General features: G+C 47.7%; 1 protein-coding gene across 1 annotated transcript in view; it reads right to left on the reverse strand.

The window, feature by feature from the left end:
- Window positions 1-20,320, reverse strand: part of ASH1L (ASH1 like histone lysine methyltransferase) — a 74,615-nt gene that overhangs the window by 21,764 nt on the left and 32,531 nt on the right. Inside the window, exons 4-8 of the mRNA XM_079958596.1 lie at window positions 16,982-17,083; window positions 12,946-13,648; window positions 11,883-12,062; window positions 6,093-6,187; window positions 1,276-1,349 (exon numbers count right to left, since the gene is read on the reverse strand). Of these exons, the coding sequence (XP_079814722.1) occupies window positions 1,276-1,349; window positions 6,093-6,187; window positions 11,883-12,062; window positions 12,946-13,648; window positions 16,982-17,083 (1,154 nt within the window). The remainder of the gene's footprint in view (window positions 1-1,275; window positions 1,350-6,092; window positions 6,188-11,882; window positions 12,063-12,945; window positions 13,649-16,981; window positions 17,084-20,320) is intronic.

Here is a 20,320-nt window from a genome sequence, read left to right on the forward strand (position 1 = left end):
CTGCAGTTTACTCCAAGCTAAAATTCCCAGCACCCTCAACAAACTACCGTTCTTGGTATTCTTTGTGGGAGAGAGCCATGTGCTTTGAAATGCACGGTGTGTGTACGCAGCCCTGGATTTCAAAGTGCTGCACATCCACTAATCCTCAGTAATCCTAAAAATAGTCCTCAAAGGGAAGCTGGTGTCATTAACCCCACCATGCAGGTGTGGAGCCCGGTGGGAGAGGGCAGGGCTGGCTGGAACCCTGAGCTGGAGCACTGCTTTTCATTTAGTAGTAATGCTGAGGTATGCTTCTCAGTGCATCACCATTTTAGGATTAATAATGTGCATAAGCATTATCATATATAAATCAAAAGTGAAAGTGTGAAAGTGGGTCCCATGCTGCAGGTTGTGAGTCAAAGGTGGCTCTTGGGTTTAGGCCAGGCTTCCTCAAGCTCGGCCCTCCAGATGTTTTTGGCTTACAACTCCCATGATCCCTAGCTAGCAGGACCAGTGGTCAGGGATGCTGGGAACTGTAGTCTCAAAACATCTGGAGGGCCGAGGTTGAGGAAGCCTGGTTTAGGCCCACTGAAGTCCACCGATCTGGAGTAAGAGCAGAGGCTAGGCAAAACCTCTGGTGGAAACCTTTTGTCAGAAGGAACACCACCCTATTTTTAGCCTAGCCCATGGGCAAATGAGGGAGCTCTTTGGAAAGAACGCAAGGCGGGCTATTCAGTGCGTTCCTTCTGACCCCCAAACATCAGCTTCTAATTGGAATAATAATAACAACAATAATAACAATAACAAAAATAAACCAAACCTCTACTCTCTTTGCTCGGGACTGGGTCCAAGAAAAATAAGGCCTGAAATTTTTCAGCACTGCTGGCAGAACATCTGAATTCTCCAGAGGCGTGTCAAAAAAACAACACAAGATCCCAGAAGCAGAAGCAGGCAAGTGCTATCAGAATAAGAGTCCCCGGTAGGATTAAGAGTGGACGCTTTCTGAGAAGCAAAAATGCTGTTAGTTTGAAAGCAGCGCTCTCTCTCTCTCTGTGTGTATGTGTGTGCAGGCGAAGAAGGATGGAGGGAGGCAATGGAAATTGTCTGCATTAAATATATATTCAAGGATTCCCACCCACCCAGCCTCTTCCCTCAGCTGCAACATCAGCAAAAGACTCTTGAATGCACAGCTAGTATCAGTGTAGCAGCAGCAGCAGAAACCATTTGATTCTCCTCAAGCATCTTGGAATGCAGCCTTGGAAGGATGTGACTTAAAAAAAAAAGATAGTCCCCTACCTGATTATGTTTCCACTGCCAAAGAATGTCATAAGGCAACTGGAAGTCTATTCGCTTTTGGCGTAGGTATTTCCCTGCAGTGGGGGGAGGGGGAGGGAAGAAGAAATACAAAAGTCATGCATTTATTCTTTCCTAAACACACGCACCATGAACAGAGCTTGACTGGCAGAAGCAGACCAAAGACGTCTTGACGACTGAAGCAGAAAATACGAAGGTCCCTGCCACACATACTAATTAACCAGGTGTAAAATGCACCAGTGAAGTTCGTCCTGGTGCAGCTCTTAATTGAAATGAAGAGGAAAAGTGGAAGAATGGAACGGCCCTGGCTGGATCAGACCACGGGACTACCTGCTTCAGCATCCTCCCTCACAGAGTGACCTACCAGATGCCTCTGGGAAAGCGCAGGGCATCAAGGCATCAAGTGAGAGCTGTTCGACAGTGGAATTTGCTGCCAAGGAGTGTGGTGGAGTCTCCTTCTTTGGAGGTCTTTAAGCAGAGACTTGACGACCATATGTCAGGAGTGCTCTGATGGTGTTTCCTGCTTGGCAGGGGGTTGGACTCGATGGCCCTTGTGGTCTCTTCCAACTCTATGATTCTATGATTCTAAGGCAACAGTCCTCTCCTGTCCCTTAAAGGTAAAGGTAAAGGGACCCCTGACCATTAGGTCCAGTCGTGGCTGACTCTGGGGTTGCAGCGCCCATCTCGCTTTATTGGCCGAGGGAGCCGGCGTACAGCTTCCGGGTCATGTCAGCATGACTAAGCCGCTTCTGGCGAACCAGAGCAGTGCACGGAAACACCGTTTACCTTCCCACCGGAGCGGTACCTATTTATCTACTTGCACTCTGACATGCTTTCAAACTGCTAGGTGGGCAGGAGCAGGGACAGAGCAACGGGAGCTCACCCCGTCGCGGGGATTCGAACCGCCCACCTTCTGATTGGCAAGTCCTAGGCTCTGTGGTTTAACCCACAGCGCCACCCGCGTCCCTCCTGTCCCTTAGCCAATGGCTATTCAGATATGGTGGGGCTGTCTCTGAATGTGGATGCTTTTTTAGCCCTGGTGACAAATGGCCACCAATAAGCCTATCCCTGTGGGTTTTTATAATCCTTTGCAAGGACCCATGTACTCAGAAGAACAGCCCAGCTAGCAGCCCGGGTGTGTGTGTGTGTGTGTGCATTCTCCATCTCTGCAGTTTTCCCTATTCCACCTTTTCAATTTAAGTGGGGAGCCATCGCTATCTCTGGCAGCAGCCAAGTTCTCCCTTTGCCTTGTGCAGTTTTGTAAAGCTCTAATTGTAGGGCTGGGGAACCTGCAGCCCTCCAAGATGCTGATGGGCCAACAACTCCCATCGTCCCTGGGCCACTGGACCTGCTAGCTGGCACGGATGGGAACTGGAGTCCATAAATGTCTAGAGGACCACAAGTTCCTCAGCCCTATCCTATCATGTCCTTTCTGCAGCCATCTTCCCCCTAAAGTATATGTGGGGACCTTTGGCTGTCCTGATGTTGCTGAACTACAACTCCCAACATTCTTGGCCATGCATACGAAGGCTGATGGGAGTTGTAGCTTAGCAACATCTGGAGGGCAAGAGGATATCCACACCTGCTTCTAAACTAGACAGAACAACATCACAAAAGCACTGAGAGTTAGTTTTCCACAGAGCTGATCATCTTCTATGGCCCATGCTGGCTTCTTACAGACCAAGGTGCCGTTTTGTGAGCAGCTGAGCCCTGGACTGAGAACCAGCGTCCACATTCCTGCAGGCTGAGCAAATGCACTTTGTTCAGCAACGACTGGGCTATGAGCAGCCATCTCGCAATCTAAGACCTGGAGAGCATGCTCCACTGCTCCAGCCCACATTTCCAGAGGCTGCTTGCCAGAAAGTGGCACCTGAACTGAAAGCTCGCAAAGCCAGGGAAAATAATATGATGCACTGTATTGATCAGACAAGACTGGAGGCCCGACCCCTAGTTATTTATAACAAGCCTGGCAGATACAGAGACTTCATGCCGCCCGGGTGCCACTATCCTTTCCCCGCTGTCCCTGAAGAGAGTCCTGAAAGTTGCAGAGACACTATCCTGAACTGGGAAAGCTTAGGCTATGGGTAGGCAAACTAAGGCCCAGGGGCCTGGATCCAGCCCAATCCTTCTAAATCCAGCCCACGGACAGTCTGGAAATCAGCATGTTTTTACATGAGTAGAATGTGTGCTTTTATTTAAAATGCATCTCTGGGTTATTTGTGGAGCATAGGAATTCATTCATTTGTTTTTTTCAAAATACAGTCCCCCCCCCCCACAAGGTCTGAGGGGCAGTGGATCAGCCCCCTGCTGAAAAAGATTGCTGACCCCTGGTAGGCTGTGCTCAACACTGCTGTGTCTGGTTCCAGGCACCACAGCTCGAGGATATTGACAAGCTGGAAGGTGTGCAGAGGAGGGCCACCAAGATGATAAGAGATATGGAAAACAAGCTTCCTAAGGAATGGTCGGGGGAGTTGGGTACGTTTAGGCTGGAGAAGAGAAGGCTGAGAGGTGACATGATAGTCATTTTCAAATATCTGAAAGGCTGTCACACAGAAGATGGAGCAAGCAAGCTTGTTTTCTGCTGCTCCAGAAGGTAAGACACAAACCAATGGATTCAAATGTCCCGAAAGGAGATTCTGACGGTAAGAGCTGCTCAACAGTGGAACTGACTACCTCTGAAGGTGGTGGAGTCTCCTCCACTGGAGGTTTTTAAACAAAGCTTGGATGATCATCTGTCAAGGATTATTGAGCTGTGATGACTGCATTGCAGGTGGTTGTGATGAGAGAACACTTGGGGTCTCTTCCAGCTTCCAACAATTCTGTGATTTAAAGCACATTCTCCCTCCCTCCCAGCAAAATAATCCTGGGAACCGTAGTTTACAATCCACAGCACCCTTAACAAACTAAGTTCCCAGGATTCTTTGAGGTGGAGGGGAATGTGCTTTACAACCCACCTTCAATGATAACAGAGATTACAGCTCCTAACTTAGAATCATAGAGTTGGAAGGGACCCTGAGGATCATCTGGTCCAGCCCCCTGCACTGCAGGAATATGCAGCTGTTCCTTACGGGGATCAAACCTGCAACCTTGGCATTCATCAGCTCCACACTCCAACCAACTGAGCTACCCAACTTCATCCTCTGAAGGTTCACCAGAGCTGTAACCTGAATGTTTTCGAGACAACAGACACATGTAAGCTTGTCTGAGCAGGCATTAGGTGGCAAGGAGTTTCACGGTGTTTGAACCATGCCAAGATAAGCAGGGCAAATGAGCTCAAACAAAAACAAACTGCTAAGCCTTAAAAGAAGAGAGAGCCACCTTTCACCCTCTCTTAGGATGCAGGAGCAAAGGGGAGCAAAGGGGAGCAAAGGGAGGCAAGCCCCTGGCCTTGGCTTTCCTGTGATGCTGCAGGCACCTCTTCTCGCTTCTGAAAAACTATTCTTTTGTGCGGGGTGGGGTGGGGTGGGTGGGCTGGTGGGGAGAGAAGAGCAGCTGTCATGTTGTCTTTACAACTTGCTCTTAAAATTTGTTCTTATTTTTCAAAGCCTCAAGTTGTGCTTGGCGAGTTCCAGGAAGCAGCAAAGTCCACTGGGAATCTGTTTTCACTTCTATGACCTCACTGGCTAAAACAAAAGGCTCTTTCAAGGGCCTGGCAGCCAGCCCAGAGAGCAGGGAGTGCTCTCTCTCTCTCTCTCTCTCCCCCCCCCACCTCAATAAAAGGAGGCACCCAGACAAGGAGTTAGCCCAGCAGAGAAATAATCCTCCTAGCATGATTGGGGAGGCGAGACTGCTCTGCCTTTACGCCAGGCAGAGTCATTAAAGCTGCCTTATCTTAATAGGACATGTTTGTTTGTGTCTCCTGGCGCAAATAAACTGGAGGGCCGTGACCTGGCGAGGGATTGGGGGGGCGGGGGGGGGGAAGGAGCGCAAGCCCAAGGCACAAACAAGTCTCAACCCTTAAATAAGGAAAAAACGATCCCTGGGGTTGGAATACGCTCAAGCTGGATCACTAACAAGGCTTCTCAAGTTAAAGGGACTAAATAAACCTTTCTCCTCGAGTCTCTCCACAAACAAGCGAGATGCTTGAACTTTCTGCCTTTTCACTTTTACAGACTAGCACAGCTACCCCGCTATAGAAGTGGTTCTCAAACTTTTTTCTCTGGTCCACACTTTAAGAACAGAAATTGGTTCGCACCACAGTGAATTTTTTTATTGATAAGACATGCATTGGAAAACAAAAAGATCACCACTACAGTGCAAAATGTCCCCAAATTTCAGCTATCACGCCTGCAAAGCAAGCTTTGAAAAGTGCAAGGTAACTTCAGCCACCGTCTTGCGGCAGACCAGGAGTGGGGTGGGAAAGCTGAACTCCACAGCGCATGGTACAACTGTCAATCCTATTTCCAGCACAAATCTAAGCACACAAATATTGGACTAGTATGGGCTTGCATTGTTCCCAAGAAAGCAAAGCGGTGCACTCCTAGGACTTTAAAGTGACAAGTCACGAAAGTAAATGAGCTATTTTACAATGCAGTCTCTAAAATCCCTCTCGACTGCACATGACCTACAGCATTTTAGAGGAGAGTTTCACGACCCCCCTCCCCAAATGAGTGGCTCTGCGTTGGCCCAGAAACAAGGGTCTTGAACCCATACTAGGAATTTCCTCCTTTGGGGGTCGATTCAGGCACCCACCCCCTGCCCCGCAAGTACCCAAATGATAACATGGGGGCCATTCACTTCCTCTGGCTGAGAGGACGCATGCAGGGCCCATTCAAAGCATGCACAGAGAACCCACTCACCCACGTGGATAGGTGCCGGGAACAATCCGTACTCGTGCTCCCCAGGAGTGTACTCCAATTTTTCCTTCTTTAACTGGATCAGTCGGCTTTTGGGGCTGGGGATGGAAGAGAGAAGAGCCAAGTGAGTGATCGTAGAAGACCGCGCCGTGTCACCAGGGTCTGCACCCTTCACCACATTCCAGAGGCAACATAGCACAACAGGGGAGAGCGTGACCTGTGAGCCGCAAATCTCCGCTTGGAATCCTCCCTCTGTTTTGAATTCCATTTGCAGCTTTAGGCAGCAGAGGCTGGTCCATTAATGTGAATGGGGGCACTGCCACACCAACTTCGGTCTGACCTCAGCTATCCCCCCCCCCCACCCGGCCTTGCCTTCTTCCTTACAATCAGTGGGTGGCAATGCCTGTCAGCTTCCTCCTCCTTCGACTCAGTGTTGCCCCACAGAACTAAGCAGGGAGGAGGATGGGGACAAGGCTACAGTTAGCTGGTTCTGCCTGTCATTGGTTCTGGTTCCGCCTGTTGGGCACTTGCCTTCCTCCCCACCAGTCCCAATGGGCACCAGCCACAACTGGCTATAGGTAAGCTATTCTCTCAGGCAGGGGTAAGAGGGTGAGCTAATAACTACTGCTGAGCAGTCTCAAGACTCACTCCAAAGGCAGCCAAGCTCAATTTTGGTGAAGGGGTTTAAATGCTTGTGGAACAGAGCCGTTCCGCAGCAGCCCAAAGTGATAGCTCAAAACGCGACCATCGTCATAAATGAGTTGACATGGCTAAAGGGAGCTTAGTAGCTGGACTGGAACTTAGAGCAGCGATACCTCTCTGCAACTGATGAGAATTTCTCTCTTTTTTAAAAAAACAACAACAAAACCCTCAAAGTATCATAAGCTTCCAGTGCTAATGATTACAGAGAAATATGCAAAGGTCATTTTCGTAGAGGAAAGAGGAGCAAACTGACATTAAAATAAACCAAGCCTAACCTCGACATTCCATTGTCAGGTTCATAATCTATTAAAGAAACACTCTCTGAATGGTAATACTGTACAGCCACAGGGCACTACGTCCACTAACTTCAACCTGGCACGTTCACGGTAAAAGGCCTGCAGATTTAGCCAGCCGCATGTAACTAAAACCTGCAAATTAGGAGTGGTCCTAAAGCTCTTAATTTATTTTCAGTGTGTGCAGCACATACTGGCTGATAGAACTGCCCTCTGCTGACCTACTTTCAACAAGCCTCTATACCGCCAGCGCAGCAGTAAACTGTACTGCCACAAGAGGGTACTGTACCATTGTAATAATTAGGTGTGCAGGCCCAAAACTTCTCCAGCACAACCCCAAACAAGCAGCAAACACTGGTAGGGCCAAGGGGGGTACATTGCTCTGGACATCCTGAGAGGGGTCAGGGCCCCATTTTGCACCATCACAACCTCTGTCCAACTGGGATGGAGGTCACCCCCACCCACGGCAGCTTTTTCCACCCTCTTGCACAGCAAGCAAAACCGTTTATGAAGTTTCGTCAGTCTGAAAAAACCCCAGCTTTTAAGGAGGGCCTCAAGGTTTAATAGACGACACTTATTAAACGCTTTTCAGAGGACACAAAAATGCACACAGTTTTTAACAGAAGTACAGTTGTACCTTGGATCCTGAACACCTTGGTACTTGGACGTTTTGGCTCCCGAACGCCGCAGACCCGGAAGTAAGTGTTCCAGTTTGCAAATGTTGGAATCCGAATGTCCCGACAGGGCTTCCAATTGGCTACAGGACCTTCCTGCAGCCAACCAGAAGCTGAGCTTTGGTTTCCAAACGTTTTGGAAGTCGAATGGACTTCCAGAACGGATTCCATTCAACTTCCAAGGTGCGACTATACTTGCAAAACTCTCCAGTGGCAAGACACCATCCTCTCTTAGGACTTCTCCTGAGACCAGTGGCTGGTGTGGCACATGTGCACATTTTCCCCCTTCGGAAAAATCATTTAATTATTAGCTCTCCACAAATTTGCTGATTGGTAGATTAAAACTCGCAGCCCCACTCTGGACAGGGTTGCACTCTCTTGGAAGGAGCGGGTGCAGAGAACTGGGGTATTTCTGGAACCCAACTTTGACATTGAAGGGCCGGGTGGTCTTGGTGGCTGCTTTGGACAGGTTGACTTGGGTCAATGTACTCCAGCCTCTGGATTATTGTAATGTGCGCTACGAGGGGCTGTCCCGTGGTCCAGAATGCAGCAGCCAAGTTACAGGCTGGGGTGCCATCTAGAACTCCTGTTTTAAAGCAGCAATTGCTGGTTGCCTGTTTGTTTCAAAGGTGTTCACAGACATGACTGACTTAAGGTCTCAAATATATGAGAGACCACCTCCTTTCCTGCAGATCTTCCCAGCCATTAACATCAGCAGAAGGGAGCCCTCACAGTTGCCCTGCCATCTTCCCAGACTCAGAGGCTGGCAGCCAGCAAGAGAGCATTCTCTGTGGCAGCGCCAAAACCACAGAATTCCCTCCTTGTAGAGCTACATCGAGTGTCATCGTTATTCTGCTTTATTGCATGCTGAAGACATCTCTCTTTATCCTGGCCTTTGACAGCTGAAAAGTATTTCTGTTATCTACCTACAAATTGTTAATTTATCAGGTTTTTATTTGGTTTCGAATTGCATTATTTGTGCCATTGAAACCCGCCCTGTGAATGTGAATGGCAGGTAATAAATCTGATAACCAAATAAAATCAATGAAGCAATATTTCTTTATCTACACAACAGCCTTACTTTCGAGCAAGGAGGCCTGTTTCCACCCCCCACCCCGCAATTATCCCCACTGAATAAGCATTTCTGGTCTGCGTTTGTGATGCTATTTGTGGCTGAACTCTATCTCATGGAAAGCTGCCTTATCCAGATACAGACCCACTGGTCCAAATAGCTCAGCACTGTCTCTTATACTGATCGGTAGAGGCTGTCCAGGGTGTCAGGCAGGGGTCTCTCCCAGCCCTACCTATAAATGCTGGGGATCCCTCTAACATATCAGTGTTAAGTGAACACATGGAAAGCGCCTGCCTTAGGTTTGCTCGTTGATGAGACTTATCCTCATCAATAACTTAAAAATACAGTGGTTTGCATTTCAAATATCAGAATTCTGCTCAAGTGTTTGTGAAATGCTGACATAGTTGCCTTTGGAAACAGAAGGCTGACTGATAAACATTTGGTATTTTTATTTCTATGAATGTCTGTGTCTATAATGTGTCATTTCAATGTTAGGATCTTTTTTAAAGAGATGTGATTTCAAAGTGCGTGGTTTTTGGTTTGTTTTTCCTTTTAATGCAACCCTGAGGAATTTCCAATTTGCATATCTTTCACAAAGGGAGAATATGTTTTCGGGTTAATGCACTGCTAAAACCTCCCTGTGTTTTTACTTTTGCAGAAACAATTCATCCCAGACTCAGTTCACTTCCCATGGAACACCTTTCTCCCTGAAAACTCTGCCATCGCCAAAGAACAATCAGAGGCCAAGTGGCAAAATTCTTCCTCACTTGGGGAAAAGCAATTTATGAGAGCGAACAGAGCTGCCAAAAGGGTTCTCAGGAGAGTAAGCCGCTCCCTGGTCTTAAGAGGAGATGCTTCCAATCCGTCCTTTAAACAAAAAAGGAAAGGAAAGGAAATGCTGATGAGTCACACATCTTGTGAGCAAAGTATTCTTTAACTTGGCTACCATTCAGGAATTTTGCGTGTGGGCTCCAGAGAGGAGAGGAAAAGTTGCATCAGATTGCATCCCAGAGCGACGGCATGCCTGCACTGGCTGTCTCCCTTGGGCTAATGCAGGCTCAAAAAAACCAAGGTTTGTGCCAATTGGTGTATGAAAACTACAGCAACTCATGTTGCGGGGATGGTAGGGTCCAAACGTGTCAACCTGATGTGAATCATATTCTAATGGTTTCCCTATGTTATCAAAGTATGTTACAAGCACACACCTGGCGGCAACAAGATTTGCCACTGGGCCTCAGCCCACTTCCTCCTGAAAATGGGACCTTGGGCAAATCAGTCACTCAACGGGGCTGCACTGCTATGCGCTGTTCAGGAAACCGGTTAAATAGGACTGAGAGGAAAGTACTCCACTTTCCGAGTGCCCCTTTATCTCATTGTTTAGAAGCAGATAATTCCCAAAACCTGCCTCAAGAGAACAATAAAGAGGGGCTTCCCCTTTAATGTCTCTCTGGACTAAGCAGCCCAACATCAGTTTGCTATCTGGCCAGGATGAGCACATGAAGCTACACGGTCAGAAGATCAGGACTGTCCCTGTGGCCTTGTGAAATTCTTCTTCCACATGCTACAACCACACCCCACTCTCATTTTCTCAATGGATCAGAGTGTAGCATTATGTTTGCTAAAGTGGGACACTCAGGGGCAGTATCTGAAATTAGCCAGGCACTGGGCGAATTTTGCACCTGGTTTTTGACCACTTGTGATCAAGTGAAGATGCCTAGGCACCAGGCTAATACTTGAGATCTCCACCATCTGGAGGTGCATGCCTGGGGATCATTGGATGTGAACTGTTTTCACACACTGCCCTGTAGAATTTCACCCCACCCTGTAGAATTCTATCGGTTATATATTATCTGCACAATCAAAATGAATTTCTGGAACCAGACCGAGCAGGAACAGTCACCATTAAGAAAAAGAGGTCATATAATAGGCCAATAAATATGTGGACTGTCCCTGGATCAAGTGACTTTTCTTCTTTAAGTTCTCAAAGCTCTTAACCTAGCTCAAGGTTGTCCACTGAACTAGCCAGATGTTTAGCTGAGATTCAATCCCCGCCAGTCCATCATTTGAAAAATAAGACTTTAGCAGGGTCTTGGCCCAAAATTGCAACTAGACATTCTGTTTTGGCAACTGTAACCTTGGTTCAAGGATCCATTTGCCACCAAGTTTATATAACCGAGCTTCTGAATGCAATGAGTCTTCTAGGGCAGTGTTTCCCAACCTTGGGCCTCCAGCTGTTTTTGAACTACAATTTCCATCATCCCTGACCACTGGTCTTGCTTGCTAGGGATGATGGGAGTTGTAGGCCCAAGGTTGGGAAACACTGTTCTAGGGCAGTGAAAGCAGGTCCTGCCCAACCATAAGGCAAACTGAGACAACTGTCTCAGGTGGAAGTCCCAGCAAATTGGCACTCAAACATGCCTCCCCCACCACTACCAGATATCCACAGAAGCCTTGCCTTGGCAATGCCTCTGCATGGCTTTCCTCCTCCTGTGACACTTTGAGAAAGGGCCACAGGGGTCTTCGCTCAGAGTGAGGCATCCTGGGCAAAATGGCCCCAAAAGTGCCAGTGCTTTCCATCAACAACATGGTAGAAAAATATGGATCCAAGGCACTCTCAGCATTCCAGATGTGCTCACAAAAGTTTCCAATCCCGGAGCTAAATGGTCCCCACCCCCAGCACCAATTTGCTTTTATCTCCACTACTATCTTCCCTTTCTTTCCATCTAATCTTTGACCTGAAAGGGCAGAGAAGGGTAGCTGGGGAGATCGTTATTGCTAAAAAAAGAAAAGAAAAGAAAGTTTTAAAATGTAGATGTAATTTAAAAAAAAAAAAAATTTAATGTGCTTTATAACTTTGAGCTCCTTCAAGGATGGCAACTGAGCATCACGGCCAAGACTTCTAGAGGTCTCTCTCAGACCAGGGTTACCTGGGAAGGTCTGCAATGTCATTGCAGGCCTGCATTTTCAATTTTTATGGTTCCAAGCGTCCTAATTCAGGGGGAGGTAATGGACTGACCTAGCAGGCTATGACATTTCAGCAAGTCCGACTTACTCGGTGGTTTTGTACACATCAGAGTAGAGCCCTGCCTTCTGATATTTCTTCTTTGGGGGGCGCGGAGCTTTCTTCTCACGCTGCACAAGGGAAGTCAGAGGCTGCTCAACATTCTCCAGCTCACGTGGCTTCACTATCGCCTCATCAGGAGGAGGGGACTCTGTTGTTGTCTCAGAAAAGCTGGAAAGGTGGGGGGAGGGGGGAAGAAACCAGGAAAGGTCAGCAGACCAGCAGCAAGTATGGCAGGAGAAAAATTATGCAGTGAGTCTGCATCATTCAGGGGCAGAGTATGCATTCTGCATGCAGAAGGTCTCAGGTCCAGTCTTTGGCATCTCCAGTTCAAATAACCTTGGTTGCCTACCAGAGACCTTGGAGAGGTGGCTGCCAGTCAGAACAGATGGTACTGTGCTAGATGGGCCAGTCATCATCATCTGTATGCTGCTTCTGCACAAAACTGTGCCCAGAATAGCTCCAACAGCTCAGGCTTCCCCAACCTGGTGCCTTCCAGATGTTTTGGACTACAACTCTCATCAGTCCCAGCCAGCAAGGGAATTATAGTCCAGAAACATCTGGAGGACACCTGGTCAGGTACGGCAGTCATAGCCAAGGCCTTACTTGCCAATGATACCAGGTTCAGTATCTGACAGCAGTTGAGGGAATGACCTTTACCTGGCATCTTGGGAGAGCTGCTGCCAGCCTGAGTAGGCAAGACTGGGCCCAAGAACCAATGGTCTGATGCAGCTTTGTGTGTTCAAAGGTCAGCTGGTGCATAATTCCCTTCTTCAGTGGTCATGATGCTGTCTTTGTTTTTATTTTATACTGTATGGATCATGAGGACTAGAAACTTTTATGCACACCTACAACAATTCTGTGCAACTCAGATCCTGCAAGCAGCTCAGATACAGGAAGCCTTTGGCCTCGTCAGTTGTTGCTGAACTGCAACTCCTGTTACCCGTGGCCATCAGGCAATACTTGCTAGGGCTGATGAGAGTTGTAGTTCTGCAAACTCTGGGAAGGCCAAAGCTGAAGCCCAACCAGTAGTGTTCACATGTAGAGAGATTACCTTTTATTGCTCTCCTGCTCATCATCTGGTAGAGGCTTCTGCCTTTTCCTGGCCTGCTCCTCCTCCAGCCACCGCTTCCTCTTCCAGCCTTTCACATTAACCCCCTGAACCACTGATTCTATGGCATCAGTAACCGTGTCAGGACCGCAGTGGAGCAGGCAGCCTTGGCCCCCGCCGTCCAGTTCTTGGCTGACAAAGCGGCTCACCTGGAGGGCGTGGACTGAAACCACTGAGGGCAAGGGGTACTTCCTGGGCCGGCCAGGCCGGCGCTTCACAAAGTTATTGCCAGTCCGTGCCTGCCTCTGCAGCTTCTTGGCTTTGAGGATTTTGTTGACGTGGTCCAGGTTTTTCTTAGTGGCCAAAAGCTTGTCGTAATTGCACATTTTCCTCGCCTGGCACTGCATGGCTTCCACCATGCTCCTCTTGAGGTGATGGGGGGAGTAGCCGCTCAACAACCGGTCTGAAAGGAGCGAGATGCCGTCGCCACCCGCGTTGCCCGGAATCAAGAGCCCGCTGCTCTTCTCCCTGCTGGGGCTTCGGCTGGGGCTACCTGGGGGCAGAACAGGTGTGTGCGTCATGACGGCCTCAAGGGTCTTGTCCAGGGCACCCTGGCTTTCATGTTGAGCCATGCGCTGCAGTAGATTATCCACAGGATCTTCCACTGCAGTCCCAAGCCTTGTACTTCGTGAAGGAAGCGGGGCCACTGGAGAAGGAGAAGAAACATCAGGTAGCATAAGTAGGTTTGATTTTCATTTATCCACTTATTTTCAATACATATATGCCACATAGGTTTGAGCAGATGAAATAAGATAACTTGTAGTACAAACACACCCTCCAACTTTAGCAGCAGGAGCAGCAGGAGCAGAATCAATAATTAAAAGCTTTCTGAAAAAGACAGGCCTTTAACCACATGACTATAAGTGATGGGGCCAGGTGGGCTTCTCTGGGCAGGACTTTCCACAACAATGGAGCCATGACCGATAACACCCTGACTGCTTAAATGCAGGTAGCAAAAGCATCTAGGGCAGGGGTGTCAAACTCAAATTCATCGGGGGCCGCATCAGCAGTTTGGTCACCCTCAAAGGGCCGGTTGTATCTGTAGGAATGCATGTAAAGTGGAGGTTTCCTGTGTAGAACGGCCGGCGCCGCTAGAGGGCAGACGTTCTCTGGCTTGTAGGCTGCCGCGCATGTGCTGAAGAGGCGGCTTTCTTGTGTCAAAAAAAAAAAAGTGAGAATAAAAGGTGAAGGCTGGCGGCCGGCGGCGGCTACACGGGCCACATGACGAGGTCTGGCGGGCCGGATTCAGCCTGCGGGCCTTGTGTTTGACACCCGTGATCTAGGGCTTTAGAAATAACAACTAGTACCTTGAACTGGGCCCAGAAGCAAATAACTAACTAGCCAATGACGATGGAACAACGTTGTGCTCCAGCCAACCAGCTGCACTCCAAATTCCAGCAGTATCAGAGTTGGACCAGTTGAAGTTTCCCGACTCTTTTCCAGTAGTCTAATCAGGAATTACAAATGCTTGAATGATAGCAGTGAGGTCTATCTTCTTCAAGAAAGGGTGCAGCTGGTAAGCCAGCCTAAGCTGGTTAAAAGCTTTCTGATTTTTTAGGGTTGTGTATGGCCATCCTCACACTGTGCTCCTTTGAGGAGGGTGAAATTATCTAGGATTCCTCGCAAGCACACCATCTGTTGAGGAAATAGAGGGGCCTAAGCAGCTGCACTAACCGATGCTAATCCAGCTACACAACGTGGCTTGGGGGGGGGGGGGAGATGCTGAGTCTCGATAGTCTGCCCCTGAACTGGTGCTCCCGTTTTTGGAAACGATCCAAGAGGATCCAGGCAACCCCAACCACATGAGCCTGGTAACAGCTGCAGCGCTAGGCAGGGAAGACCAGAGAGCATTTGATTAACAAAGGAAGTTTTTCGTAAGGCTACGGTGCCTAGGGAGGATTTCACGGTGAGGATGGGCAACATCAGCAGCTTTCATTATCGCATTCCGACCCCTCCCAATCTACATCGCTTCCTCCCCAACCGCAATCCAATTCTAACACTGTCTCAACCTAACCTCACTCTCCTCATCTGTCTCGCATGGTGTCAACTGCTTAAAATGCCACCTGCTGCTATCTTTCCAGCTGCGGCTCAGCCTCTCTGTACCAGCCGGCAGCTGTAGCCCAGCCACACTGGCAGCACAACGGTACTTCAGGCCACAAGATAAGCTTTCCCCAACCCCCTTTGGTTATTTCAGTTTAATTAGAGTAAGGGGTGGGGATGAAGACGAGAATCAGGAATAAATAAAAATGAATAAAAAGTAGGAGTCACATTAATCACTTGAGGGAACCGAAAGATGACCACAGATGTGGACTAAAATTCATGGAGAATCCCACCTGGAACGTCCCCTTATCCGTAAGACGGGATACTCTTAGGCCTGTTTTTACTTGTTGCTGTTTCTACTATTTTTTATATAATGTTTTACTCACATGCTTAAACAAGAGTTTTTATGCCGTTTTATTGCTTTTTGTGCTGCTGTTGCATACTGCTTAAGAGATTTTTAAAATAAGCAATTGAGACAGGTTTATAAATACGTACATTTGTAATTTGTTTTTAGTGCTGCATTTTAAATTGCTGTGACTCACCCCGAGCCATTAGGGGTGAAGTGAAGGGGAGAATCATAGACTTGTAGAGTTGGAAGGGTCCGTGAGGGTCATCTATTCCAACCCCCCGTAATGTAGGAACTTTTGCCCAACATGGGACTTGAACCCACAACCCTGAGCTTAGGAGTCTCATGCTCTACCAACTGAGGGAAGGGTAATAAATCAAATTATTATTATTTATTATTAATAATAGATAAGACTTCTTCCAAGCTTCCTCCTGTGATTCTTCAAGCAGAAGGACCTTTTGATGTCTCCATAATGCTATGACCCTAAAAGTGCATTCTTTAAGGTGATTGGCTAGGCAACTTGATTGGGTGGTTGACCCGGGAGCAATATATGGCACATCCATGACTGCCCAGCAACTACAAAAGTGACCGTACCCACTTCCTCTTCTCTTCCTATGCAGCATTAAGCTTTACTCAGCCCACCTGGCATAAAGACTGCTAAAAAGCGGCACACATGAAAATCCCTTAAAGCGAAGGTGGTAGCTGGAAGACAAGTAACAACAACCCAACTGGTGCAGGAGTCGGATTAATTGATGAGCTCTGTATTACTCTCTGATGCACTCTGAATAGAAGTTTCATCATGGAGTGGTATCTATTGTCATCTTGCTCTTCACCAGAAAGCTGGTGGTTCGAGCCCACCCAGGGATGGCTGTGGGCAGGATTCTTGCACTGCAGGGAATCGGACCAGCTGGCCCTTGGGATCCCTTCCAACTCTACGATTCTGTGATTCTTCAGCACCCAGTTCCAAAAGGAGTCACAAACCTATTGACTCCCCATTTATTTTATAATTTCTACCTCACTTTTTAGTCATTTGAAGACAACACCCAAGGCAGTCGCACTGATGACATACTGAAGTTAATACAGCAGCTACTGAGAAATCTGACTCCTGTGCATCTGCTGGGCTTCCAACGTGGTGGGTTTTTAATTGACGGAAAGTTGATTGCCTCCCATGAACCAGATTGTGCCCAAAGGATCCATGACCAGCCCTTCTAGATTATCTAGCAGAATAACAAGCACGGCATAGAATTTTAGAGTGGGGATGGGGAACCTATGGCCCTCCAGATGACACTGGATGCCAACTCCCATCATCTATGACCAGTGGCTATGTTGGATGGGGCTGATGGGAGTCCAGCAACATCTGGAGGGCCACCAGGTTCCCCACACCTACTATACACTTTTCTAAGTGCCTTTAATATGAGATCCCAGATTGGCTGGGACATAGGTGTAGGTCAGAGATGGGGAATCTGTGGCCTTCCAGATGATGCCTGACCACTGGGCCATGCTGCTGAGGCTAATGGGAGCTGAAGTACAACAGCATCTGGAAGCCCATGGGATCGCTATCCTCATTTGAGAAGCAGCAGCAGGTTTATTTGCCTGTAGATGATGTGCTCTCGGATGAAGACCTCTTCCTGGAGGGGCTGCAGCTTGTGCCCTCCGATGGCCTCTGCAAGGGTTTGTCTTGTGCTGGAAGATTTCCTGGCAAAGGAGAAAAGCGTGTCAAAAAGAAACGGAAGGTTTTTAAGCTGTGCTTACCAATGTCAGAAAAGGATCAAAAGGAACCACAAGATCAGCGTTTCCCAAACTTGGGTCTCCAGCTGTTTTTGGACTACAACTCCCATCATCCCCAGTGGTCAGGGATGATGGTAATTGTGGTTCAAAAACAGCTGGAGACCCAAGTTTGGGAAATGCTACACTAGATGAACCCCTGTGGTTTTGTGTTCAGCTGAAATGAAGCCTAGGTATGCATTCAGCCCTTGCTTTCCTCCTTCCTCTTCCTCCCCCACCTTTCAACTGTAAGCGCCTTGGGGCAAAGACCTGGCTCCCCTCCATTTGCATCTTGTGCTATTTCTGTAAAGTCCAAGCACATCAATAATAACAAAGTGGCCTTTGACACTTGAGATATATTCAAGACCCATCCAAGTGACTTTAATTTATTTTTAACTGTTTTCAATGCTGTATTTTGTTTTGCTGTAACCCACACTGGATCCTTCTGGGGAACAGCAGTTTAAAAAAATCTGTCTAATAAGGCAACAACAATAGGCAAAAAACAACAACACACAAAATGGAATATAGAGCAGACATGTTCAATTTGGACTCCGGTGCTGCAGTTGAAAAAAAGAAAATGTTTCGATCTAAAAGACCACCAGGTGAAAGGCAGCATTTACAAAAATATGTCAGAAGGCTCCAACCACCACTTAAGAGGAGCTCTCCACGGCTGCTTTCTCTCTCCATCACTCCCTTCTGTCCCATCCATCCTTCCACTGAAAGGAACACCTGGCACATCTGGTTTAATGAAATTCGATTTCTCACTTTTCCTTTTCCCACTGCTCTACTGACATCCAGAGAAATTGGTTCAACACCCCTCCCCAGTCCACACACAGCAAGGAAGAGTACAAGTGTCTCTTGTACTCTTCCACCTGGAACTTTGGGGGAATGGGGAGGGAAACACACCAGAGAGTATTTAAGTGTCACAACAGCATGTCAGAACTTGAATACACACATACACACACACACACACACACGTTGTTCATCCTTTCCCCAGCTTATCACAAACAGCAGCCTGAGATTCTTCCTCGAAAAATATGAACTTCTATCCATTTCTGCATAATAATCCTGATGTCTACATACTCCCCCCCCCTTAAGCCCAGATAATACTATTGCCATGCTGATGGTTTCTATTTTCAGCTTTTGTTTCTTCTCCCTCCTTCTAAGTAGCAAAAAGCTAAGTAATGCCTAGGGACAGTATCTCCAATACTGTGCATTATTTTGAAAGTATTGTTTTACTAAAATAAAAGGCCTTTATCAAACCTTTGCAAATATACCAAGCAGAACTATCTGATCATTGGGCTGTGCTGGCTGAGGCTGATGGGAGTTGTAGTCCAACAACTTCCAGGGGGAGTCAGGTTCCCCAGCCCTGTTATAAATAGGGTGGCCATGCAGCTGGAGAGAGAGGTTGGACAAATAAACTTCTGAATGCTCCCAATAAGGATAATTTGTCTTCGGGCTGCACGGTAATTCTCCTTCAGCACTGTTGCACATCAAGAGTACTGCTGAAGATAAATGGGACAGAAACTCGCTATCTCACACACTCCCTGCTTTCATAAGGATCGTTTCTGATGTCTAGACAGGCAAAATAGATGTTGCAAGGGCAGTCATCCCCCCCCCCCATGTATAAAGCAGGGGGTGGGAAGGTCTAAAGGAGTGGGTGCCTGAGAAGAGCTGAACTTTCCCCTCTCACCTTCCTATTTAAAGTTATCACAAACATTCTTCATCTAGCCAGGCTGAGGGAGAACACTCCCTGGAGAAAGCTGGGGAGGGTTCAGCTTCTCCTGCAAAAATGAAGAGTCTAGGCCCTGCTTTTCAACAGCCAGCCAGTGTGGTGTAGTAGTTAGACATGGGTAGGCAAACTAAGGCCCGGGAGCTGGATCCGACCCAATCGCCTTCTCAATTCGGCCGGCTTATGGTCCGGGAATCAGCGTATTTTTACATGAGTAGAATGTGTGCATTTATTTAAAATGCATCTCTGGGTTATTTGTGGGGCCTGCCTGGTGTTTTTACATGAGTAGAATGTGTGCTTTTATTTAAAATGCATCTCTGGGTTATTTGTGAGGCATAGGAATTTGTTCCCAATTACAGCAAATGAAGTACTGCCCCACCAGCTTCAATCTGCTCTCAATCAGCTGCCGAACCGGCTCCCTCTTCCTAAATCTCAGTGTTGCCCATTGTACAACTGAGCAAGGAGGGGACTGGAGAGAAAAACCAAAGTTAGTTGGCTCTGCCTGTTATTGGCTCTGGCTCCCCCTACTGCAGGATCACTGCCTTCTGCTCTACCAGTCCCAATCGGCAGCAGGCACACCAACGTTCGACCCCCACATTGAGCAAAAGATTCCTGCACTGCAGGGGGGGTTGGACTACATGACCCTCATGGTCCCTTCTAACTCTACAATTCTATGAAAGTAAAATTAGTTACCCCCTCCTGCTGCACTGTTCGGTGCTGCTCCTTTGTTAAGTCTGTTTCTAGTTCAGTTCTGTCATTTTATCTTATGGCTTTAATATAATTTGTACCTGTTTTATCGTTTTAATTGGGAGATTTCTGCAACCTGCCCTTGGACCATTCGTGAAAAGTAGGCTATTAAGTATAACTGAACAAACAAAGTAAATAAATTAAATAGAACCTCATTACAGAGGAGACTGTATATCGATGCTTTAAGTAGGGGCATGTTTGCAAACTTGAAGACGATTTTCTCTCTCTTTTTGCGTTAATCCTGGCTAAGTGAATGGTGGTGATGGTGATGTAAAGAGCACCACGTGAAACTATGGGTCTTGTCGGATGTTATATAGGCACGCTTGTCAGGAAACCAAGCGCAGCCTTGGCGATCAAGCTTGCAACGGCCTCCACAGTGTGTGTGTGCCGCAGGCCAAACGTGGAAAGTTCCAGAGGTGTTTATCTCGGCGCTACTTTAATGCACAGCCCTCCGGGGCCTTTGCTGCACAACATGCCTGAGATGTGGCAAGAAAAGGTGAGCGAGCCAAGCGCAGAGCTGAAAGCTGCTCTCAGATGAAAACAGCTGGTTTCAATTGTGGGAAGCGCACTTACTGAAAGCGATACATTTTCATCTGACTCACCAATTAAATGCACTAGCAGAGACGCAATGATTCAGAGATGGCACTCGGCAGGCTTCGGCCTAAAATGTCTGTTTTCCTTCTAATTAA

Source organism: Podarcis cretensis (assembly GCF_951804945.1).
Source record: "Podarcis cretensis genome assembly, chromosome: 16".
Classification (NCBI taxonomy): domain Eukaryota; kingdom Metazoa; phylum Chordata; class Lepidosauria; order Squamata; family Lacertidae; genus Podarcis; species Podarcis cretensis.